The following is a 25,537-nucleotide window of genomic DNA, read 5'->3' as shown; positions in this document are numbered from 1 at the left end:
GTGACACTGACAAGGTTTGATGATGTTTTCCTCAAAGCTGAATGAACGTCCTGAGAGGATAGCTGGGAGAGGCAATATATTTCTGGAACCTTCAGTACCAGACCCCCACTCCCATTAGCTCCAGTTCACTGACTCCTGAGAAAGTGCACTGTATATACAGTAGACTCTTTGTGAAACTTTTTAAACGGATGAACAAGCTGTATAGCATGGTGGGTAAAGGCTTTGTGCCAATATTTATTACTTGCTATGAAAAACTGATTAAGACTCCCCCAGATTCGAAACAGGAGAGACAGAGAGACAGAGAATTCTTGAAAGAGGAGATCAAAGTGGAGTGGCCCAGAGAGGAAATAAGTGGGAGGGAAGAGAAAAGGAAACCACGCACCACACCCACATTATGGAACAGCTCAAATCAACCCAGGGTAAGGAAGAAAGAAAAGAAATCAAGACTTGAACCAAAATGTGGGCTCTTGTCCCCACTAAGGAGTCTTTTGTAAAGCTAACGAATCTTCCTTGAAACAGGGGCTAATGATAAAGTGAAAATATTGGGAGAGTCGTGTGTACTTTTAGGCAATGAACTCGATCATGAAAGGGGGCAAACTGTGTCATTTGTTACTAAGATCAACTATGAAAGTAATTGCTGTCCCCAGACATTCATGATGGCCTCAAGATCAGAGGTGGCTGTAAATCATGTGGGTGGTCAGAATTTTGCCCCAGGATTCAGGGAGCCTGGTAGGGAAAACAGGATTATAGAGTACCCCTTTGGGCCAGTAGGTGGTGCATAGTGAGTGAAAAATACCATGTAGGCTTGAAAACCTCAAAGGTCATTGATCCAGCTACAGAGTTTATTTCGTATGCATTGTACCGCAAGGAAGAGATTCCCGATAAACCAATTTCAATAACCTGGTTTCAAGTTGGCTTGCTTATTTCTATATCCAGAAATGAGGTGCCTTTTTTCCCCTGTCTATTCAATAACATTGCTGCTTTCATTAAAATCCATGACAGGAGCCCAGCATTCCTGAGTGACTGAAAAATAAGTACACGGCAAGGCACAGAAGAAAAGCAATTTTGCGTGCAATTTTCTAAAGGGTGAAAACATAAATAATGGAGAGAAAAAGTCAGAATTTTTAAGTTCATATAAATAAGTCTTGAATTATGTTTCAATGTCAAAGGAAGCATAAGTAACATATCTGCCAAAAAGTGAAAGAAAATGTATTCATCTGTCTCAAAATAGGCAGGGGTCATAAAATCAGATTGCAGGTTAATCTTTGATAATTTTCCTTTTACCTCACAAAATAAAGGGTCATAGACTTTAGTCCACATTCCAAAAAGGTCCCGGGTATGGTATCCTGTAAATGTTGGCAAGGTTTCTATAAAATCCTGAAACACACACAGAGGGAGAAAACATTTCTACATTAGAGACTCTTAATTTCAGCATTATGAATATTTGGGGCTAATTTTGTTGTGGGGAGTGCCCTATGTTTTGTAGGACATTTGGCTGTCTCCCTGACCTGTATCTACCAGATGAACAGCATGGCATCATCCCTCATCCCTCAGCTGTGACAACCCAAAGTGTCTCCAAACATTCCCAATGTTCCCTGTGGGGCAAATTTGCCGCCATTGAGAGCTGTGCTGTTCTTCACATGAAAGTGAACCTGGAATATTGGCTGTGGTAATACAAACCTGAAGAATTTTATGAACGCTAATTGATTACTTAAAAAAAAATTTTTTTAACATTTATTTATTATTGAGAGCTCAACAGAGAGACACAGAGCGTGAGGGGGAGAGGGACAGAGAGAGAGGGAGACACAGAATCCGAAGCAGCTCCAGGCTCTGAGCTGTCAGCACAGAGCCCGACGCGGGGCTCGAACTCACTAACTGCGAGATCATGACCTGAGCTGAACTCGGTCGCCCAACCAACTGAGCCACCCAGGCACCCCACTAATTGATTAGTTTTAATGATTACATTAAAATGTGGGCACATGCTGGCTTACTGCCACGTGCTCCTGGTTTGTCTTGGAACCAGGCCAAGTGTACTACCTCAAATGTTTTTTTGGAAATAGGTGAAGTATAACTCACATATACAAATGACTGGTCAAGGTGGGAAGGGGAAGCAGGTCTTAGGCCAACACACCTCAGGAATATACAGCAGAAACTGGACCTGATATCTGGCAATCAATCAAATTTGGGAGGGATGCACACATTTCTCTAGATTCTGGATTATTCTTGTATTGTCATGATAATGACACCTACTGTTCAGCTACCTGCCTGATGGATTTGGCAGCAATTTCTGGGAATCCTTTTGAAAGATATTATATGGTGGATAATTTTCTAGGAAAATATAATTTGCCAATATTAACCTAAACAAATCTTCTTAAAATAAATTAATTATTAAAGATCCCCCCTCTAAATGAAACGAAACCAAACCAAGTAACAGCTCTGGGGCCAGATAACTTTACAGAGGAATTCTATCAAGATTTTTAAGAGTAAGTTATTCTAATGCTATTTTAACTGTTATAGAGTGTAGAAAAAGAAAAAAAGAACAAACTTCCAAAACATTTTTCTGAGTAAGTGCAACACTGACACTGACAAAAGACTGGCCAGAAAACTATAGTCCAATGGTGCTTTGAATATGAATACAAAAGGTCTAAGTAACATATTAACAAATAATTCAATATCCAAAGAAAGGGCTTGATTCTAGACATGTAAAGATGACTCAATAGTAGCAAATCTATGAAAATAATTAATCTTAGTAATTGATCCAAGGAGTAAAATAACTTAATTATATTTAAATAATGTTAAAAAGACTTTTCAAAAAATTAAACACCACTATTGATTAAAAACAATCAACAAAATAGGAAAGATAGCTAGTTCCTTAACTTGATACAAATATCTTTATTTGGTCCTAAAGCCAACATGCTTAATAGATAAAAAATAAGACAAAGATGTCCTCTGCCAATACTATTATGTCATACTGTACTTTAAGTATTGGCCAGTGCAAATATGCACAAGAAATCAGAGGCATAAATATTGGAAAAATAGAGATAAGCCATATTTGTTTGCAGATGTTATAAGCCTGGAGCAAACTTAACAATAAATGTAAAGACTTAAATGAAGAAAACCTTAAAAAATTCCTAAAGATAAGGGGCGCCTGGGTGACTCATTTGGCTAAGCATCCAACTCTTGATTTTGGCTCACAGGTTCATGAGTTCGATCCCTGCATCAGGCTCCTGATGCTGATAGTGCAGAGACTGCTTGGGATTCTTTCTCTCTCTCATCTCTGCCCCTCCCGTGCATGCTCTCTCTCTCAAAATAAATAAATAGACTTGAAAAAAAAATCTTGAAGATGAGAACAAATAGGAACATGTACCATGTTCTTAGAAAGGAAGACTCAATATCATAGAATTGCAAATTCTCCGAGTTAATATATAAATTTAAATCTGACTCCAATAAAAACACTAAAAAGTGAAAAAAAAAGTGGTTTTGGAACTCAGACAAGTGGACTCTAAAGTTCACAAAGAAAATAAAAACATAGTCATGAAAAACCAGAAAAGTAGAGAGTGAAGGGTGACAAGCCTTTTAGATATTAAAGCCTGTATAAATGTTACTAAGTGTAACAGCATAGTTTTGGCTAATGAAACGTAAAAATAATTGAATAAAAATTCCAGCTACAGACCACATACACTGGGGAATTTTAATATATATAATAAGAAAAAGGTGGGAAAAAGAGGAACTGTTCAATAAATAGTGACAGGGTGATTAGGGAAATATGGAAAAACGTAAGCAGGTTACAAATTTCGCAGCTCACACCAGCATAAACTATAAATGGGTCCACTATGTAAATGTATGATAGGGTGGAATTAGAAGAAAACATTGAAGACTTCCTTTAATACCTAGGAGTGGGAAAAACTTTTCTAAATATGACTACAAATATACAAACCATATATGAACGCATCAGCACACTTAAGATTATGCCCTAGCAAAAACACTGTAAACAACGTCAATAGGCAAACAATAGAAATAATGCCCTTTATGGAACAGGAAAAAATGTCAAAATACAGGGAGAAATCTCCTAAAATTTATAGAAAAGAGAAAAGCAATAACTCAAAGGATAAATGGTAAAGGGATATGAAGACAACAAGAAATACAAAAGACATTTAACTAGATAAAGATATCCAAAGTTCACTCATCATAAGAGAAAAGTACTATAGCACAATGCTCTATAAAGATGATGGTACTGGGCTTCCTTGTCTTGTTCCTGACTTTAGAGGGGATGCTTCTAATGATAACATTTTTTAACATACAGATTGGCAAATCTCCTTAAAGTTGTCTACACATTGTTGGCAAGGCTATAGAGAAACAGGCAATCTTGTGCATTGTTGATAGGGGTAGCCATTAGTATAATCACTTTGGAGGATATTTTGATAATATTTCCAATTGCCCCAGATTTTCTACTTCTGGGATACTATTCCTTTTTTTTTTTTTTTTAAGTTTATTTATTTTTGGGACAGAGAGAGACAGAGCATGAACGGGGGAGGGGCAGAGAGAGAGGGAGACACAGAATCGGAAACAGGCTCCAGGCTCTGAGCCATCAGCCCAGAGCCTGACGCGGGGCTCGAACTCACGGACCGCGAGATCGTGACCTGGCTGAAGTCGGACGCTTAACCGACTGCGCCACCCAGGCGCCCCATGGGATACTATTCCACAGATATTCTTGCGAAATGATTTAGATGCACAAGATATTCATACAGACTGTAAATGACTGGAAATGACTCACTTGTCTATCAATATGAACTGGTTAGAGAAAGTATGGGAGGTCCATGAATTCAAATGCAGTTATAAAAAAATGAGGAAACTCTTTATGTACACATATAGAAATATTTCTAAGATCTATTGTTAATTGAAAAAAAACCCAAAGTGTCCAACCTTGTGAATATAGTATACCACTTTTGTGTAGCAAAGAGGAAACCACCAAAATATATTCGTATTTATTTGCATATGCATAAAGAAACTGCAAGACTTTATAAGAAAATACTACCAGCAATTACCTGTGGGGTCTTTAAGAGACTTTCCACTGTATTTAATGTATTAGAGATTCAAAATATTATTTTTTCTTAAAAATACTTTTTAACGTTTATTTAGTTTTGAGAGACAGAGAGAGAGCACAAGTGGGGAAGGGGCAAGGAGAGAGTAAGACATAGAATGCAAAGCTCTGAGCTGTCAGCACAGAGACCGATGTGGGGCTTGAACCCACAAACCATGAGATCATGACCTGAGCTGAAGTCGGATGTTTAACCAACTAACCCACCCAGGTGCCCCCAAAATATTTTTAAAAGTATGAAGCATTATATCTATCTTTTGCATAGTATTAAAAAGGGGTATTTTGCAAAGTGGAAACATAAAATAAAAAAGATTATCCTTTATGTTTGAAGATAAATGGTCCCAACCCCTCAACCTCAATAAGGCAGATCATTTTAGACTTTCATTTATTCTGACCTAGCTATGCAATTTCGTCTGGCTCCTTCAGACACACGGGTATAGGATTAGAAAGGGACTGGCTTCGTTATTAGTTTGTGGTCTCACACAGGGAAGGGGACCGGGTAGAGATGACTGACCCTCACTAAACATTTTAACCCATTGCTATAACCAGCCACTGGCAGACATATTCCTCCCACATGTTTAAGAAGCTGGAGTTTCATCCTTTGTCTTTGGCCCTTTCACTCCTGCACACCACTAAGTGACACCATTTTTTAACCTTATAAGGATGCAGCTTCTTCTGGAATTCCTCCGATTTGAGAGTCTCATCCTTAAGTTCTTTAAACCGAGGGCAGTCCCCGAAAGGCAGGTACAGCAACTGAGGACAAAAGAAAAATCATAAATTCTTTGTTGGAAGAACTTTTCACTAAAGAAGCAATAGACATATTTTAAGCCTCATTAGGTACAAAGCGACCTGAATAAAAGATTAAAATGTGTTTTCAGCTGAAAGGAAATTCTAAAATTGAGGAAAAGGAGATAAATGGTCTATAGGTCTTAAAGAGTAGGATATGTACCCAGAACTGAAAAGCTTTTTTTTTTCTTCTTTCATGAATTTGCCTAAGTAGGACTATATCATTGGTAAAAGAGTCACACTTCGTGGTTTTCCATGTTGATATGATTATCTTGCTTCCTACTGGACCTCTTTCATTTCTAGCACAAATTGCACATGTATGTGCACATGCAACCCCTCCCCCCCCACCCCACATAAGTATGGAGAAATGAATAAGAGGTTCTGGAAAGAATCTTAAGAGATTGATTAACCATTCATTGACTTGGATTCTTGCAAGTTCGCAGGCTGTTAAAATAAGGGCATATACTAAATATGTAGAAAAATACATTTAAAAACCCATTATGAGGACAAAGGGATGAGTTTAAATTCAACAATCTTTTGTAGTCTTAATATAACCTACAGGTTGGTGACTCTTCAGCTTATTTTGCTGCTCTGACTTTTCACTTGTGGCTGGTCTCGTATTTCCAGCCTTTGGTGGACATCACTACTTGGATGTTTCTTTCTCCTCAAGTTTAACATGTACAAAACTGAACTCAACTTCATTTTTAACCATTTTACTTCTGTAATCTCCTTACTTTTGCAATGGTAACATTTATCATCCTATTTCATAGACTACTCAGTTGTTTGTTTACTTTCAAAATATATCCAAAATAGACCCCTCTTCATTTCATTCATTGTTCCCTCCCAGTCCAAACCACTGTAACCTGTGTTTCAGCTAATGCAAGGGCCTGCTATTTGGTCAGTAGGCATCCACTCTTTCTACCTTCACAATTCATTCTCCACACTGCAGTTACTCTAATCCTTTTCACATCATCTATCTATCTATCTATCTATCTATCTATCTATCTATCTATCTCTGAGAGAGACAGAGACAGCATGGGCGGAGGCGGGGTAGAAAGCGAGCAAGAGAGAACCACAAGCAGGCTCTGCACTGACAGCACAGAGCGCGATGTAGGGCTTGAACTCATGAAACCATGATTTCACAACCTGAGCCGAAACCAAGAGTTAGACATTTAACTGACTGAGCCACCCCAGGTCCCTCGCGTTTCATTTTTATAAACACAAATCTTTCCAAAGCATCAATCAGACCACACCATTCTGCAGTTTATAACTTTCACTGGCTTTCATCTTACTTGCTAGAATCCAAATTCAGCTAACTCTAGAGATCTCGTTGCCCTGCTTTCCTGCTACTGGCCCTTCACCCACTCCTCTCCAGCAACACTGTCGGCCTCCTTACTATCCCCTGAGCTCACAGGCTTGGGGGCGCTGCAGACGGTCCCCTGCCTGAGACTGTGCCCCCAGTGACTCTCACCAGCCTCTTCTAGCCATTCTTTCTTGCTTTATCTCCTTCAAAGACCTCATCGCCATTTGAAATAGTTACTATTTTTTACTTCTTTATCATCTGTTTCCTATAAAATACAAACTTGAGGACAGTAGGATCTTGTCTCTCTTGTTCACTGCTGTGTTGACATGCCTCGAACAGAGCCTGGCATATGAGTAGCTACTCAGGAAACTTGTTTTAATAACTTGCTTCCCGACTCTGTCTCATTTGTCTTACTTTGCTTTCTTTCCTCTAATGTCTTTAGCATCTAATTTCAGACCTGCATCTCCTCATTGCTGAATTGCTTCCCCAGATATTCTCAGATGCTCCAGTATCCTTTGCTTCCCAACCACTGTCAGACAGGTGCCTCAGACCACCACTTATCATGTGTGCATGGTACTGAAGAATGAACGTGCACAGGTTTCTTTTATGTCTGCTGCTTTACATCTTCATTTCCCTGCATGACTTTCTAATTTTTCCACAGAACGAATGACACTGCGAAGGGAAAAGGGACAGGACTGTTCATTTAAAGGCCTAGGTTTCAATGAATTACTCAACCTTCCTAGTCTTTAGTTTTCTCATCCCACACATTGAAATGAGAGAGGCTGAAAATAAGTGGGATAATCACCTAAACATCTGACCAGCATTTTGCAATTAACAAAATTTTTCATTTCTTAACCAACTGGGTTTTCATGAATCGTCATGAAATAGTTAGGTGGGTGCTGTTGTTCCCACGTTACAGAAAGGGACACTGATGCGGGCGGGGGGGGGGGGTGACTTGAGGTCAAGTGTCTGAAATGGTAGTTGGCTCTCAGACCTAGGTTTCTCCAACTTTAAATGCAGCCTTCCTTCTTTTTTTCAGTTTATTTATTTGGGAGGAGGGGGCAGTGGGGAGGGGTAGAGAGAGAGGATCCCAAACAGGCTCCATGCTGTCAGCGCAGAGCCTGACATGGGGCTCGATCTCATGAACCATAAGATGATGACCTGAGCTGAAATCAAGAGTCAGATGCTTAACTGATGGAGCCACCCAGGCACCCCTAATGAAGCCCTCCTATATCACACTGCCACTTAGTCCCAAGATTCCCCCTGGCTATTCAATTTGGATTCTTTAATCTGTGTCCAATATAGTTATTCAGACATTTTCATTCTTTCTAAATACGAACTCTAGACACAGAAGGGCAAGCCCTCTGTATATTCACCCACTGCCATGTTTTGGGGCTGCTTTCTTCTCCTTTCCTTCCTTCCTCCAAGGTCTGGTGTGAGCTGTCACTCCCTCCACGAAGACTGTCATTACGGGCTGCCCTGTGGCAGCTACATGTGTGTGTTTCTCTGGGCTCCTTCAGCACGGGCAGCTTATACTTGGATCATCAACCCACCACTTGTATTGTGGTCTGCACGTGTAACACATGCGAGTCTTTGTAATCAAGTGGATGATAAATTAGGGAAGGAACCTGGCCTTATATTTCTCTTTGGCACTTAGCACAGCTCTGGGAATAACTGTGTGTTGATTGATTTTGTCAGATTTCTTAGCTGATGTTAGAACTGTTTTCATCTTAGCACGTAGCTGGAAGCCATGATAATCTTGCTTGCTTCTCTCTCCCTCGCTCTCCTTGTTTCTCTTTTCCTCTTCTAATAGCTCCTATATTCTCTTTACTACATAATTTAATTACTAGCTTTCAGGATTAAGGGTTAAACAGCTACCTTGGTCTGCACCGGCTAATTTGGTTCTGCTGTCCAGTGTCTATCTTTGCAGAAAAGGCTGTGGCAAATGTGATTTTTTTTTTTCTTTTTGGAAGACAATATTCACCAACTCCTAAGAACACTGATCATCATAATATTTTACTCCTGATTCTGTTGAAGAAAAAGAGGTACAAATAAATCATCCTATCTTTTCAGGAAACATAAGAACGACTGGTTAAAGTAGAGTTACCTGGAGTGAGGTTGACAGGCTCAGGCTGTTTCTACAAAGTATTTGGGAAATATTCTTACGTCATTAGAGGCAACAGTTCAGTCAAATGTCTAGGAGTATTGGCAGGGCAAAGAGGACAGTGGCCTGCCCCAGGGGGTCTCTGGGCAACAATCCGGGTGCAGAAGTTGTGCTAAGCCCCAGCTACAGAGAAATGACATGGTCATGCTTACAATGTGACTGCGGGGAATCAGGATGGATTCCTTGTCCCAAACTATTTCCTTCATCTAGTCTTAAATCACTCATCTGGGAGATTAGTGAGATGTATTTAATACTATTAAAATAAAGCAATTCCTCTGAAAATGTTAAAGAGTTCTTGGTCCCTCCTATGCAGTGCAAATAAATTTGAGAGCCTCTCTTATATAGCCTCATTCAGGCAGCTTGGTTTATGGTACTGGTTCTCACACTCAGCTGTCCACTGGAAACATCTAGGAAGATTATTTTTTTTTTTTAATTTTTTTTTTCAACATTTATTTATTTTTGGGACAGAGAGAGACAGAGCATGAACGGGGGAGGGGCAGAGAGAGAGGGAGACACAGAATCGGAAACAGGCTCCAGGCTCTGAGCCATCAGCCCAGAGCCTGACGCGGGGCTCGAACTCACGGACCGCGAGATCGTGACCTGGCTGAAGTTGGACGCTTAACCGACTGCGCCACCCAGGCGCCCCAAGGGAGATTATTTTAAAAGTACTCATATCTGCATCCCAGCCTCAGATATTCTGATTTGTTGTGGAAGTGCCCTAGGTGCCAGGATTTAAAACATTCTCAGGTAATTCTAATATAATAACTTTGAGAACCACTATTTTTCAGGGAAGGAAATTGCTCTGGAATGACCCAGACCTGGTTCTAGTCCCAGTTGTGATGCTTACCAGCTTTGTGGCATTGAGCCCATTTTATTTATGTCTCTGAGTACTTATATCCCTGGATATAAAAGGAGAACACTTATATTGTCCATTCAAGATTGTTACAAAAGGTAATATGATGACATGTATAAAGTGCTAGTTACTAACTATGTACTCAAATCTTTCTTTTTTCCCCTACCTCGGAATGAGAGTTTCATGTGGGGATGGGTGTTTTGTAGGGAGAGAGGTCTTAGGATGTTCTGGAAGAAAGAGAACCCTTGGCGGGGCGCCAAAAGCCTGGGAATTGAAGGTAGAACAAGGGGAACCCCGTGTGTGTGCATGTGTGTGTGTGTGAAGATGGAAAGGGATGAACTGCCATTCGGTTAAAGAGTAGCACAACAAAGTCGATGATAAAGATCCAAGCTGAAATTCTGTTCCTACTCTCTATTGCCTGGGGCTTTCTGTGTCCTACTTTGTCCCTTGCACCTTTATTAGAAAAGGATTGAGATCGCACAGACCAAGCAGTGTCCAGACCTCCAAGCCCACAAGTACTGGACAACCTGCCTTCCTCCTCCTCAGCCCCAGGGGATGTCCTGGTTATCCCAGAATACTGACCCGATCTTCAGAAAGAGAGATTGTGTGCACTGGGATGGGCTGCCATGGTAGGCTGGGATTCCAGATGCTGATACCCTCTGGGGGAAATAGGCCTGCAAGGTTTGTCATAGCACTCATCAAAGTCCGGTCAACGTCCGTGCTTTGAATGTAAACCTAGAGTGGGGAAAATCAAAGGAGAATCCAACCAGTTGGAACTGTGGGTTTTCCACTGTGGAGTGAAGAGTATTTTTGAGAAAGGCCAGGACCCTCACACCAAAACATTAGCATCATGATCGTAGTATCTATGGAGATAGAGACAGTATGATGAGAATGCCAGATGGTATGTCAATAGCTGAATTGACAAAAGAGATCAATTAAGTGGTGGCTACTTGCCAAGCCAAAGTATTTGCCAATAGTTATCCATAAATTTTTGAACTTATTCATATTCATAAATTTTTTAGGAATAAAATGTTTGTATAAAGAGGAGTATATTTGTAAATGAGATCTCTGACTTGTATAAGTTCCTTGGAAAACAGGTAAAACACTTTCACAAATGCACCATTATGTTACATCCTATCAAGGAAAAACGTTTCCACTCTTGGATCCCCAACTTACCTGTTCACGTTTGTAGGACTCATTCAAAAATTTTCTATATCTTTGCCTTATATACCGTCCAAGTTCATAATGCTGTTCCATGCCCAGCTATGAGAACAAATAAAAGCAAAAATCAGTGAAAGTAAATTCTGGAATCTTATGTGTGAGTCTCATCTCTCCTCACTGAATGAGCGGAGTAAATAACGGTGCACTTCAATAGTTCAACAAAAACAACAACATATTTTTAAATGAAAACAAGAAAAGAGAGTTGTAATCTTTAGCCATGACTTCTGGAGAAAACTCATTCACCTTTATTAGCACTTAACATAGAGCCTTGCACACTTAATAGCTGGTGATTGATCTGATTTAAATAAATGGTTCATCTCTGGTGCAGTAGAATATCACTGGCTCATCTTTGTTGTAGAACATTCAAGAGAGCTCGTTGACCACTTGGTGGAGGTTTTGTGGAAGAAATTCAACCATCTGGTAAGAAGTTGGACTTGATGAATCTGAAGATCACTTTTTTCTCATTGTTGCATTTATTTTTTGAGACAGTTCAAACGGGGGACATGCAGAGAGAGAGACGGAGGGTATGGGGTGGGAACAGAGGATCTGAAGTGGGCTCTGAGCTGACAGCAGTGAGCCTGATGCGGGGCTTTGAACTCGGGAACTGCGAGATCATGACCTGAGCCAAAGTCGGATGCTCAACCAACTGAGCCACCCAGGGGCCCCTGAAGATCACTTTTAACTTCTAGGTGTAATGATTTATTATCTGCACAGTTTATTTATGCCTGGTTCATGAAAAACTAGAGCCTCCTACCCAAAATGTGGTCTGGGGATCAACAGTATTAGCATCACTTGGGAGTATGTTAGAAACCCAATTCTTAGGACTCACCTTGATCTACTGAGCCAGAATCTTCGGGGGGGGGGGGGACATGGAGCTCAGGAACCTGTTTTTAACAAGCTTACTAAGATTCTGATGGCCAATAACCATTGAGGAGTGTTGCTTTAGTTCAGTGATCCTCAAGCATTACTGTGCATCAGAAGCAAAATTATCTAGCGGTTCTTGTTGAAATGCAGATGACTCAGCACTTCCGCCAGAGATTCCTGCTCATTAGATCCTGGGGTGGCCCTGGAATCTGCATTTCAACAAGTGCCCTGAGTGATTCAGATCCATGTAGTAGAGTGCCATGCTTTGAGAAACACTGCATTCGAGTCCATCTTTAATCCCAAGTTTTACCAGAGCCTCAGGAGTCAGAGAGGATATGGTCACTATAGCTCAGCTTGGTCCCACTTGTTCATTTGCTTCTACTCCTAGATACCATGATCATTACCACCTCCCTAGGATGAGGAAGCAGGTGTGAAAAGAGTCAGGTGTGCTTTAATTTTTGCTAGTTTCCTGGGTGATGCCAGTAGCTAAAGAAGCAGGTACTTTGGACCTAATTTGTTGCATTAACTTACAGCTGAATTTTGAAGAAACAGTCATCTTCTACAGAGCAGGGGATTTCAAACTCAGCATTCCCAGAATCACCTGGAGGATTCATTAAGACAAAAGCTCCCAGAATTGAACCCCATAGTTTCTGGTTCAGTCGGGGAGGGCCAGAGAACTAACATTTATGACAAGTTTTAAGTGATGGTGATGTTGCTCATCCAGAGACCACACTTTGAGAGCCAGTGACCTAGACAGCCATCACTCGGTCATTATGTAGATTGGAAGTGCCTGGCCAAGGGAGGAATTTGAGCTCTAGAACCTTGCTACTTCATGTACCAGCACCATTGGTATCACCTTGGAGTATGTTAGAAATGAAGACTCTTAGGCCCATGTCAGACTGGCTGAATTAGAATCTGCATTTTTTCCCCAAATGTCATTGAGATACAATTGACACATATCACTGTATAAGCTTAAGGTATGCAGCATAATGGTTTGGTTTACATACAATGTGAAATGATCACTGGTATAAATTTAGTTAGCATTTCATACAGATACAATAAAAAGAGAAAGCAAAAAGAAAAAAAAAATTGCTTTCCCTTGTAATGGGAACTTTTGGGATCTCCTCTCTTAACAACTTTCCTATATATCATAGAATATCATAGAGCAGTTTTACCCATAGTCATTGTGCTGTAAATTATATCCCTAGTACTTATTTACCTTGTAACTAGAAGTTTGTACCTTTTGATCCCCCTTTTCCCAACCTCCCTCCCCCTACTTCCTGCCTCTGGTAACACAAATCTGATCCCTTTTTCTAGGAGTTTGGTTTTTAAAAATTTTTTTAAATTCCACATATAAATAAGATCATACAGTATTTGTCTTCCTCTGTCTGGCTTAGATCACTTTACACAATGCCCTCAGGGTTCATCCATGTTGTCCCAAACACCAGGATCTAATAATTTTAAGGCTAAAAAATATTCCATATATATAATATATACCATCATATATACATATGTGTATGTGTGTATATATAGATATATATGTCTATATATATATTTCTTTATCCATTCATTTGTTGAGGGACACTTAGGTTGTTTCCATGTCTTGGCTCTTGTAAATAATGCTGCAATGAACATGGGGGTGCAGGTATCTTTGTGAATTAGTGTTTTCATTTCTTTTGAATATTAGAACCTGCATTTTAACAAGATGATACATTTACACTTGGCACTTGAGAAACACTGCTCTAGGAAAGTCTGATGGCTAGTCAAGAGACACCCAGAGGAGAATCCAGATCCCACAGTCTAAAAGTATTTTATCGTCTTACTGGAAAAGCAAGCAAGGGAACAGGACTCTTCACACCGCCACAGGTACTAAGGACTAGTGCTGGGTTTTTGCTACCGTTCTCTCTTTTAAGGAGCCACAAGCTGGGTAGGCTATGGTGGGAGGAGCTCAGACCTGGGAGCCAAAAGATACTGACCTCAAATAGCCTCAGTGGGATTTCTCCTCTATGAAGCAACATGGTTGAGTTAGGGAAGTGATTCTCAGCCTTGGCTGCACATTAGAGTCAAATGCTCAACTGAGGAGCTTCTCAAAATCCCAACGTCCAGGCCACATCTTAGATGAATCAAATAAGAACCACCCAGACAGACATCAATATTTTTTAAAGCTCTCCAAATAATCTCAATTTTTAGCCACGATTGAGGTACACTGGTTTAAAAAAAAATTTTTTTTAACATTTATTTTTGAGAGACAGAGAGAGAGCACAAGCAGGAGAGGGGCAGAGAGAGAGGGAGACACAGAATCTGAAGCAGGCTCCAGGCTCTGAGCTGTCAGCACAGAGCCTGACATGGGGCTCGAATCCACGAACCATGAGATCATGACCTGAGCTGAAGTCAGATGCCTAACCAACTGAGCCACCCAGGCACCCTGAGATCCACTGGTTTAAATGTTCCGTTAAATGTTTAGAGATTTTTGACTCTAAACATTCTATGAGATTTTCTTAATGTATTTAAACTGCTTTGGTCGGGACAGAAGCAACACCTGCGGCCTCATGGCCCCAAACAGGCGCCATCCACTCTTGCAAGGGAAGGGGGTGGGGCACTGGAGTGGTGACTACAGACGCCTTTGCCCTCCTCCCCTTCACCTTCTCCTTTGGTGCTCTTCAGGGAGCAGGGCTCCCTATGTTTAACCGACCGCTTATCAGGAAGGCTCAATCCCAGTGTACATAGCTGATAAAAAAAATCAAATTTGGTATGGGCATTTGCAGAGGAATTCTGTTTTCCTAACCCTGCTGATTCAGTTTATCGACTACAAGATTATTTTCTACTTTCTCAGGTGGAGGCTGAGAAACTCGGGGGGCTGGCCTCCAAGCATTTGTTGGCTCTCTTCAGCACCTTTAAGTTCATGTATTCATCTGTGGCCATGCACAGCTCTCATGCTTCAATAAAGCCAAACAGGGTAAAAAAAAAAAATTAAAACTGGCTATTTTATACAATTTTCCCACAGTTACTTGTCACTAGGGTGATCTGGTCATAATGAGAAATTACTGAAATTAAACATTATTGCCTCTCCTTCCACAATCAAAACACATTTTAGACTTTAAAAAATTTTTTTTTTTCAACGTTTATTTATTTTTGGGACAGAGAGAGACAGAGCATGAACGGGGGAGGAGCAGAGAGAGAGGGAGACACAGAATCAGAAACAGGCTCCAGGCTCTGAGCCATCAGCCCAGAGCCCGATGCGGGGCTCGAACTCACGGACCGCGAGATCGTGACCTGGCTGAAGTCGGACGCTTAACCGACTGCGCCACCCAGGCGCCCCAAAGACTTTTTAGATCCTAAGCAACTGTGCAAAATACTCCTCCAGATCTGAGTAACTAAAGTAGTTGTATGGCTTCAATATATTACAGACCCCACACAGTTTAATTTCCCTTAAGACTTATCGGCAATCTTTAGCTAACAATTCAACCAACCTGAGTGAGTTGGCCAAATCCTTGTGGCCATGAGGATTCTTTGATGGGGTCATTAGGAAAGGTTTCGATGGGACTTCGGTCTCCATGCCTAAATACCTGAAAAGAGGTCAAGACAGTAATGTTAAAAATTTCACTTCGGAGTTTTGCCTCTGCTCATCCTAATAGATTTTCTTTTAAACCACTGGTTCTCAACCTAGGCTGCTCATTGCAATCACCTGGGGCAATTAAAAAAATTCTGAGGACTGGATCCCCCTCCTAGTGATTTTGGTTTAATTAGTTTGGGATGTGGTCAGGACATCAGGATTTTAAAGATCTCCCCAGGTAAATCTCAGGTTATGAACCACTGTTTTTGTTTTTTCTTTCTTTCTTTTTTTTTTGGTGTTTATTTATTTTTGAGAGAGAAAGAGTGTGAGCAGGGGAGGGGCAGAGAGGGGGGGCGGGACACAGAATCCAAAGCAGGATCCAGGCTCTGAGCTGTCAGCACAGAGCCCGATGTGGGGCTTGAACCCACAACCGTGAGATCATGCCCTGGGCTGAAGTCGGACACTTAACAGAATGAACCACCCAGGTGCCTCAAGGACCACTGTTTTAAAACTTTTTTTTTTTTCAACGTTTATTTATTTTTGGGACAGAGAGAGACAGAGCATGAACGGGGGAGGGGCAGAGAGAGAGGGAGACACAGAATCGGAAACAGGCTCCAGGCTCCGAGCCATCAGCCCAGAGCCGGACGCGGGGCTCGAACTCACGGACAGCGAGATCGTGACCTGGCTGAAGTCGGACGCCCAACCGACAGCGCCACCCAGGCGCCCCAGGACCACTGTTTTAAGCTCACTAACACTTTTCTGTGTTTCAGGTAATGTAGGTAACAAGACGATCACTCATTAGAAAGCAGGCAAGCCACGTGTGGAGATTGGTTTGTATATCAGGGCAAGAAGGAACACAAAGCTTAGAAAAATCACTTTACCGCAGACAAACTCTGATAAGAAGTATTCTTCCTTAATTATGGTTACAGTAAAAATGGTGTTAAAAATTTTACATAACATAAAAATAGTGGCTTTTAAATGCCACATACCATTTGTGACTGTCTTGAGCCAATGATTTATTAGTTTTTAGGAGATTAGGAATAAAGGACTTGTGGATAGGAAGATGAGAAAAGCTAAGCATCAATCCTTTAAGAACATACTTCTGGATTAATATGCATGTCATGCTATTTTGATTGCACATTTTATCCTTGGGGGAGAGTAGTCTGGACTTTCAAGACCCTGGTATTTTATGATTCCAATACGCTTCCTGAATAATACCAAACACAAAGCTATTTTATAATCAAAAGATAAGACAAGTAAAACACTCAAGAAACTCAAGATGAAGTCTACACTGAGGCCACCAAACATTTTTAATACAGAGGAGGGCTGCATAATGCCTTGCGGTGTCTGAGATTTCCTGTACTTATCATTTACACTGCCTGGCTAAGATGCTCCAGTAGACGTAGAATAAGGAGCAGTCTTAAATTTTGGTCATCTTTCAGATGGGATTCTAAGAAAGTGAGGGAGGCCTCTAGGACCTGGGTTGTGTCTCTGGTGTCTAAAGAAAACTGATCTTTTGGTTCCCTAAACTGCTAAGAAATTAAAGTCTCAGTAGAATAGTTTGCAACAAACAGACAGACAAGGGTATAGTGGGTCTTAAGCAATCATTTTGGTCAGGTAAGAAACTGCAGTCATGAATGGTCCCCTCATGGAAAGAAGAAAGGCTGCACATTCTCAGAAATTATCGAGGCTAATCATTGGTGCTCTATCTTCGAAACACGTTTTAGACTTTTTTAGATCCCAGGTAATTGTGCAAAAATACTTTCCTACATCAGAGTAACTAAAGTTGGTTTCAATAGATTATAAAAGCTACAATGTTTAGTTTCCAGGGTTTCTCAACTTCAGCACTGTTAACATTTGGGGCTGGATGATTCCTTTTGAGGGACTGTCCTGTTCATTGTGGGATGTTTATCAGCATGCTTGGCCTTTGCACACTAGACATCGGTAACAATCCCTAATTGTGGCAACCCAAAAGTTCTCCAGACACTGCCAAATGTGCCTTAGGGGGGTACCTGTAGCTGAGAGGCCCTGAGTTAGCCAAAGAGAAGTCAGATGAGAGACACTGTAGTGAAATAAAATTTACAATGCTTCCTACCGTACTATAACCACAAGAATTCCTCAAGGTTTTTTTGAATGCTTGTTGTGTCCTAGAAAATGTGGCAAGTGCTTCTCATAATTTAATCCATTCATCAGTTCTACAAAGCATTTACTATTATTATCTTCATTTCACAAACAAGGAAATCGGCCCTATAGTTAAGTAACCTCACAAGGTCACACAGAGTGTAAGTGATATGATAGGGCAGAGATCCAAACACAGACAGTGTGTCTCCAATGCCTGCATTCTCAACCTGTGTAAGAGGCTCATTTTTCTATGCTAAAACATAGTCCTTAACATCCCACCAGTGGGTGATCTGGAATCTGGGGTTTCCTCTAAGATTGGAAGCTGTGTGTGTTGGGGGGGAAGCAGTGTTGCACTAGAGGAAAATAAAACCTTGATATAAGAAACAACCCTGAATACCATTTAAAAAATAAAACTGAGGGGCACCTCGGTGGCTCAGTCAGTTAAGTGGCCGACTTTGGCTCAGGTCATGATCTCATGGTCCATGAGTTTGAGCCCTGCCTGCATCAGACTCACTGCTGTCAGTGCAGAGCCTGCTTCCGATCCTCTGTTCCCCTCTCTCTGCCTGCTCCCCTCCCCACTCTTGCATGCTCTCCCTATTGCTATCTCTCTCAAAAATAAATAAACATTTAAAAAATTTTTTAAATAAAAAAATAAAACTGAGATTATGCATCTAAATGACAGTATAGCCTGGGGAGAAAATAAGTGTGGTCCCCTTGGAGGAGGGATTGTTAAACAGCAGAGCCATGGAACAGAATCATAAGGCTTAAACAAGCTTTCTCACTCTGTCCTTACAGGTCAGGAATAACTCCTCTATATTTCAGTAGGTTTTAGGGCTCAAACATGCCATGAGCTCTTCAGAAGGGGTGTCCCGCAGAGACACTTGATAAGCCATCCCCCCCTACCCAGCACTGGAAATCAATGTGTGTGTGAGTGTGCACATGTGCATATCAGGGAGTGCCCTCAAGTGCACAGGTGGGATTCTTGAGCAACTGGAGTTTCATCTGGAGCCTTTGGACATGCCTAGGTCCTCTTTTAAGTCTGTGGAAAGGCAATCTTCTTAACTACTGCTCTGCCAAATTTGTAACCTATGTTCTCAGTCCAGCAGTCATACTCTACGAAATCCTTTAGAAACCTAAAAATAGAGGGTCAGCAATAGGACTGTTTGCAGTAGTGGTAACTGCAATAGAAGACATCCAGGATAACAACCTCTTGTGTTTGTGCAACCCTCCATGGTTTTGTACAGTTCTTTCCCTGCTCTTTCAATTCTCACAACTCCTGTGAGTCCAGGCTGGCACTGTTGCTGTTCTGAACAAAGAAAGAAACCGAGGCTCAAAGAGATTGAATGAGTTGTGTAGATCTCCTTCTTTTCATGATGGCTACCCACTGTTTTCCCCACCATGTCACATTCACTTCATCCTTTTAGATCACAGGTAACTTTTTTTTTTAATGTTTGTTTATCTTTGAGAGAGAGAGAGAGAGAGGGAGCAGAGTGGGAGAGGTACACAGGGAGAGAGAGGGACAGAGGATTCTGAGTGGGCTCCACGCTGACAACAGAGAGCCGGATGCAGGGCTTGAACCCACGAACCGTGAGGTCATGACCTGAGACAAGGTTGGACACTCACTGGCTGAGCCACCTGGGTGCCCACAGGTTACTTAAAACAAAAACAAAAACAAACAAACAAACAAAAAACATGGTTTGGACCCCCATGAATGATCTTTCTCCACTGAGTCTGCTAAGCAGATTTGGCATGTTACGTGGGTCCCACAGCACCCTACCTGATCTGGCCTTGCCCACCTGGATGTTATAACTTTATATTCTTACTAAACATGCTTTGCCTCAGAGCCCCTGTGGCACATACACCTAATACATTGTTTATCCTAGCCTCACGGCAGTGATGTTCTGTCGGCCTGGAATGTCCTACTTCGGCTTCTAATCCTGGCAGTCACTAATTTCAGGTCCCACCTGAAAAAAGGCAATCGAGAGAGATCTCCCTTGACCTCCCATACTCACCATGCTTATTATTCTCTCTCTAAAAAGTTAAGAATAATGATTCTCTAAGGGTTTTCTATGGGACACTCTGGAAAAGAAGGAGGTAGATTCTATGGTCAAAGTTTAGGAAATGCAGTTTTATTAAATCCTTTCCTTTAAAGCCACAGCACATATCAGAAAAAGACTGAGGAGTCCTGCCCTTAAAACACCTGAAATGCAGTTTAACCCTTGTTCTGTTCCCAGTGCAGATTTAACTACTGAAACCCATTTTGTTTTTACCAAGCAACTCCTGTTAACAAGTCATCAAACTAGCATTCCATGAGACGAACTTTGATAAACCTGTTTTAAAAGATCATGTGACGACTCTTCATGACAGGGAACAAGAACCCGGGACAGTTTCCTGCTCTTTCTGCCAAGAACAGCTTTTTAGAATTGGGGAAGATTTATTTTTCTTGGATCAGAGAGAAACAGCGAGGAAGCCACCTGCTGATTTTGAGTAGGAGTTAAATCTGTACACCTAACCTCCATGGAAAGATCTCAGTTCTATGTGCTGGCTTAAACACATACAGCAGGAATGGAATATGTTTAGTGATTAAGGGCATGGCCTCTTTGATCATACAGCCTGGATTCAAATCCTGACTGCACCGTGTAACCATGTGCAAACTGCTTAACCTCTTTGTGTCTCAACTTCTTTATCTATAAAATAGAGTTAGTAAGGTTTTTACAAAAATTTTGGGGAACAATTGCCAGATATAGCAAACAAAACTACAGGAGGCCCAGATATTGCATGAAACACCCTTTATACTAAAAATTTATTTGATGTTCATCTGAAATTCAAATTTAATTTGGTATTCTGTGTTTTCCTAGAAACCCTACTTTACAGCGTTTTTGGGAGGATAATGTGACATATTCCATATTGAACTCTCAGAGCAGTGCCTGGCATGTAAAAAACATTTGAGTCACGATTGGTTATTGTCACTAATGTTACCACTTTAATCAGAGGCAGCTTTCCTTTATTCTGGTTCTAACAATTTTCTCTCTCTCTTTTTTTTTTTTTTTTGTAGGCTTCACTGAAATACGTCAGTTAGAGAAAGACAAAAGAAACAAGACAGGGGAAGGGAGGGAAAAGTAAGATAAAAACAGAGAGGGAGGCAAACCATAAGAGACTCTTAAATACAGAGAACAAACTGAGGGTTGCTGGAGGGGTGGTGGGTGTGTGATGGGCATTAAGGGCACTTGTTGGGATGAGCACTGGGTGTTACATGTAAGTGACGAATCACTAAATTTTACTCCTGAAACCATTATTACACTACATGTTAACTAACTTGGATTTAAATAAAATTTTGAACAATAAAAAAAGAAAGCTAAAAAAATAAAATAATGAACACTTATATAGTTTATGATACTAAGCAAGCAATCTTTCTTTGTCTTACTTTGCACATTTATAACATTGAGACTATAATGCCTAGGGAAAAGGCTTTTTAGAACAATTAAATTATGTTTTTTATGTTAAAAAATAATAATAAAGTAGGCTTCAGGCCCAGCACGGAGCACAATGCTGGGCTTAAACTCACAATCCTGAGATCAAGACCTCAGCTGAGATCAAGAGTTGAATGCTTAACCGACTGAGCCACCCAGGTGCTCCTGGTTCTAATAATTTTGTAAGGATTTGCCTGGGTATATAATTTAACCATGTATAGTCAAATATTATCTATAATCAATAAAAACAAGAAAGTAGTATCTTCTTGCTGAAGTCCTTAGATAGAATTAACTTGTGGTCCTTGAATACATGTTAACTGAGAGTGATGGGGGAGAAAGGAAAGCCACAACAGTTTGGTACCAATGGAAGTTAGCCTGGACTCCGGTAAAAGAGACAGAGAATTGGCCACGTGAAGTTAACTGAAACTTCCCTGTAATATCTCAGAGAAGATTCCACTCAACCAGCTTGCAACAGGTTTATAGTGTTGACAGTGTAATTTCTGCAGAGTCCCGACACTCACTTAACGCACGTGTTAGCAAGGAATACAAGTAAGTCTAACTACGGTGCCTGGGTGGCTCAGGCAGTTAAGCGTCCGACTTCAGCTTAGGTCAGGATTTCTCGGTAGGTGGGTTCCAGCCCCAAGGTCAGGCTCTGTGTTGACAGCTCAGAGCCTGGAGCCTGCTTTGGATTCTGTGTCTCCCTCCCTCTCTGCCCCTCCCCCATCCATGCTCTGTCTCTCTGGCTCTCAAAAATAAATAAACGTTAAAAAAACAAACAAAAAAGTCTAACTTGCATGGATGTCTCTACAGAAGGTACACAATATTACACACTTTTTTTTTTTAACACAGAAGTCTGGCAGCTGGTAAATCATTTGTAAATAAATTGATGATATGTTTCTGATTCTCTGTCTCTCATTTGTTGACTCATGACCTAGTAATGATTTACTGTACTAATAATCATATGGTATGAAATTTTTATTTTCTGTAGGGAAAGAAAGGAGTGCTGAATACTCTGCGCTGAGAAAACAGGAACTTCATGTTTAATTTTTAAGTAAAAGATGACTTCCCTGCAAATTATAGAAATAAATTTTGAGTACTCTTACAGTATGAAAATTTAATTATTTACTAGCATATTTTCACTCTAACAAATAAAAAAAGTGAGGAAGAGAAAGAGATTGAGAGAGCGGCTGTGAAAGACAAAGAGAGGGTCAGAGGCAGAGGGAGACTGAGCGAAGCAGAACAAGAGAAACAGACATACAAAGAAAATCAAACACAAAGAGAAACCAGGAGACACAGAGGGATTGATTCCAGGACACCCAAGTAAAACGATAAATCCCCTTTACTTTGCAAAGCCCCTTTCTATCTATTTTTAAAATAACACCAACGGTATATTTTCTTTCCTTAACTTCATGCCACCCCTTTTCCCCATAATTTGTCGCATGTTACGTTGCGTGGAGAAAAACATTATTTTAATGGTCAACCAAATCTATGCATCAGGAAGTCCTCCTCGAAGTCTCGAGTTTAGTTTCATTTTTACGCTTCAAAGACTGTTTACAAATATATTTTCCAATTTCCTGATAAATAAAAGGGAAGGGGCTACTTAATTCAGAAAAGGACAGTTTTTTGGTTTGCAAACTAATCATCATTAAACTGAATGAAGCCCGATTAAGCTCCTAGTGCCAACCGTGGCCAGCTGAGGCCTCCCCCCACTTTGAGGGAGCTCCCCCTTCCTTTGAGGCTGTCAAAAAGAACGTGCATTTAGGGCAGTTGTGAAGTAAGTGAATAAAGAACATCGACAAAGGCACATACAACCAAACCAAACACTTTTTGTCAGGACACGTTAAGTATTCGTTAGGAGGAACTTGCGAAACTTGATTATTCACTTTCTGAGTTTGGTCTCTGGGAGACCACAGGAGGCTAATATGAAACCTGACACTTGGTTATCAGCTGCTGCTGGTAACAGTTTTAAGGGGAAAAGCAATGAAAAAAGTCTACTCACCAATGTCACAAACTTCAGCTCCTTAGCTACCACACCTCGGTCTATCCAGAAGGAAAGCAGAAACAAGAAGCTAAGAGGAAGACCTGCTGTCCTGGCCGAGGGGAGCGGGACAGCGCTCATGCTGGGGAGAACTGTCTCTGGCAGGAGTTAGGAGGTGCAGTTTCCAGAGCAAAAGCCATTAGAGGGGAAGCTATTTATCAAAGGAATTGAAAGGGAAGGAGTCGCTGGGAGGAGTCAGACTCAGAAATAGTAAGGTCGCCAGGTAGCTTGGGGCGGGGCTTGGCAAGTGACTGGTGAGATAATTTTGGGGCTGGGTGTGAGCGATCACAGTCTTCTGAATTTAAGGTAGAACTGAGGCCCAACGAGGGGAAAGCTGTTGCTTAAGGTCACAAAGAGCATGTTGAGAGACTTTTTTGTAGTTGACAATTCTCTTTTCTTGAGGTGGGGTGTGATACAGTGTTTGCTTTGTGACTGTCACTTGGGAAAGGGATCAATCTTGACTTTGGAAACCTTAGGCCAGGGATTCCTCATCTTTTGGGAATCCAGAGTTATAGGCAGAGATATATGGAAGGAACTGTGGGTTCTGGCATATTTGGGGGTCTATTCCCCATGCCAAATATGGCTCCCTTTGTAAAACTCTCATGTAGCCTAGAGGGGTGTTTTCAAATTGAAGGCAAGTAAGAGAAATATTATTTTCAAAATTTTTAGTGACACCTTAAGATATTTGGGGTTCATCTGTGGCATCTCAACACTAGGATTGGAAGGACCTTTCCAAACCTGACACAATTTAAAAACAATGACAAGGACAAACTTACCTATAGCTCTCTACTGTCAGTCACCAGCTTTGGCCACTAGCCCTACATTCTTCATTCTGGGAGTCACACCCCTGCCTCTCCAGCTATGATCTCATCAGGGACGCTATAAAAGAGGATAATCCGGACTAAGGGAACTTAGCTGTCCATTTCCCCCAACCTGTCAGTTCCATCATAGGCTACAACAGGATTTGGGTGCAAAACTCCCTGTCACGATGCTTCTACTCCATCAGCAGAGAGAGAACAGTGGTTTTCCCCACAACCTATTCTCTGGTATATTGCACTTCCCTGTGACAAGAAGGTTCTGTTGTAATGTGATCACAGGATGCCCTAGAATGTGGTGTGTGGGAGAGAGGTTGCTTCTTTTGGTATGGGAAGATGTGTGTGAGGAACAAATGAATGTGTGGTTACGGTTACACATTTAAGGGGACTTGTGACCCTCTCTTTGCTGCCACATTCTTCACCTGCCACTCCCCACACTTCTCTTCAGTGGGTGGCATTTTGAGGAGATGGGTTCAGGGAAAGGGGGATGGAGATTGGGAGGTTGTCCAGGGCAGACTTGAAATTGCCACTCGGATCCCTGCTGTATGCACCAGGCCACCTGACAAAGAAGCTCCAGCACCTGTTTACCTTCCACAGACTTGGTTCTGACCCACATGCTTTAAATCACGCCAGATCCATGATTCCGTTGAATGTCTTGTTTTTTTCAAGGATCAGCCTGGCCCCTTGTTCTCCTGTCTTCTTCTTTGTCTACCTTTGGATTGATGCCTGGCACTATATTGGCTATACCAGTGCTTCCTGATAATGACTCGTTCTCTAACCTACCTATGCCATGTCCTGTTAGCGGGGATAAATCCCTTTTCTGGTCCAGACCCAACTTTCTCTGTGTCACCTCTTTTGGGCTCCTTTTAGCCCTCCAAGTAGGAACAATAGTAGCAATAGCAGCAACAACTTCTTCTAGAGAGAACCAGAAAAAGGCTGATTAGAGTGAATACGTCTCAACTTAAACTGATTCAAGTTGGAATAAGTGGATGGTTTATACTTCTATTCTCCACCCTAACTTCTACTTTGATCATCCAATTATAAGGAGAGGAAATCATAAATATAGATCTGAACACCATGAAGTTGAGTTTGAAAGCATCTCAACTCAGATAAAATTCATTTAAAAACCTTCTTTGGTCTCTGGAACCTTAAACTCATAAGGCTTTTGTAAAGACTTTAAAGAGTCATCTAAATAAACACACAGATATGGTAGCATTTAAGGTGAGACTTGAAAAAAATATTGGGATGTCG

At 41.1% G+C, this 25,537-nt stretch overlaps 1 protein-coding gene across 4 annotated transcripts in view; it reads right to left on the bottom strand.

Moving 5' to 3' along the window:
* Positions 1-23,665, bottom strand: part of ACP3 (acid phosphatase 3) — a 46,779-nt gene extending 23,114 nt beyond the window's left edge. For 2 of the 4 annotated variants that reach the window (XM_025913378.2, XM_086674295.1), the window contains exons 1-6: positions 23,433-23,664; positions 15,760-15,855; positions 11,381-11,467; positions 10,787-10,939; positions 5,753-5,851; positions 1,285-1,377 (exon numbers count right to left, since the gene is read on the bottom strand). In XM_025913378.2, the coding sequence (XP_025769163.1) occupies positions 1,285-1,377; positions 5,753-5,851; positions 10,787-10,939; positions 11,381-11,467; positions 15,760-15,855; positions 23,433-23,552 (648 nt within the window). In that variant the 5' untranslated portion in view covers positions 23,553-23,664. Of the gene's footprint in view, positions 1-1,284; positions 1,378-5,752; positions 5,852-10,786; positions 10,940-11,380; positions 11,468-15,759; positions 15,856-19,975; positions 20,043-23,432 lie in introns of all 4 variants that reach the window. The other 2 variants (XM_086674296.1, XM_086674294.1) reach the window with 2 other exon arrangements.
* Between the last annotated feature and the right edge of the window lie 1,872 nt (positions 23,666-25,537).

This window comes from Puma concolor, chromosome C2 (genome assembly GCF_028749965.1).
Source record: "Puma concolor isolate L17-30 chromosome C2, mPumCon1.1.hap2, whole genome shotgun sequence".
Taxonomy (NCBI): domain Eukaryota; kingdom Metazoa; phylum Chordata; class Mammalia; order Carnivora; family Felidae; genus Puma; species Puma concolor.
Note: the sequence above shows the minus strand (reverse complement) of the source record. Positions and strands in the feature narration are given on the sequence as shown.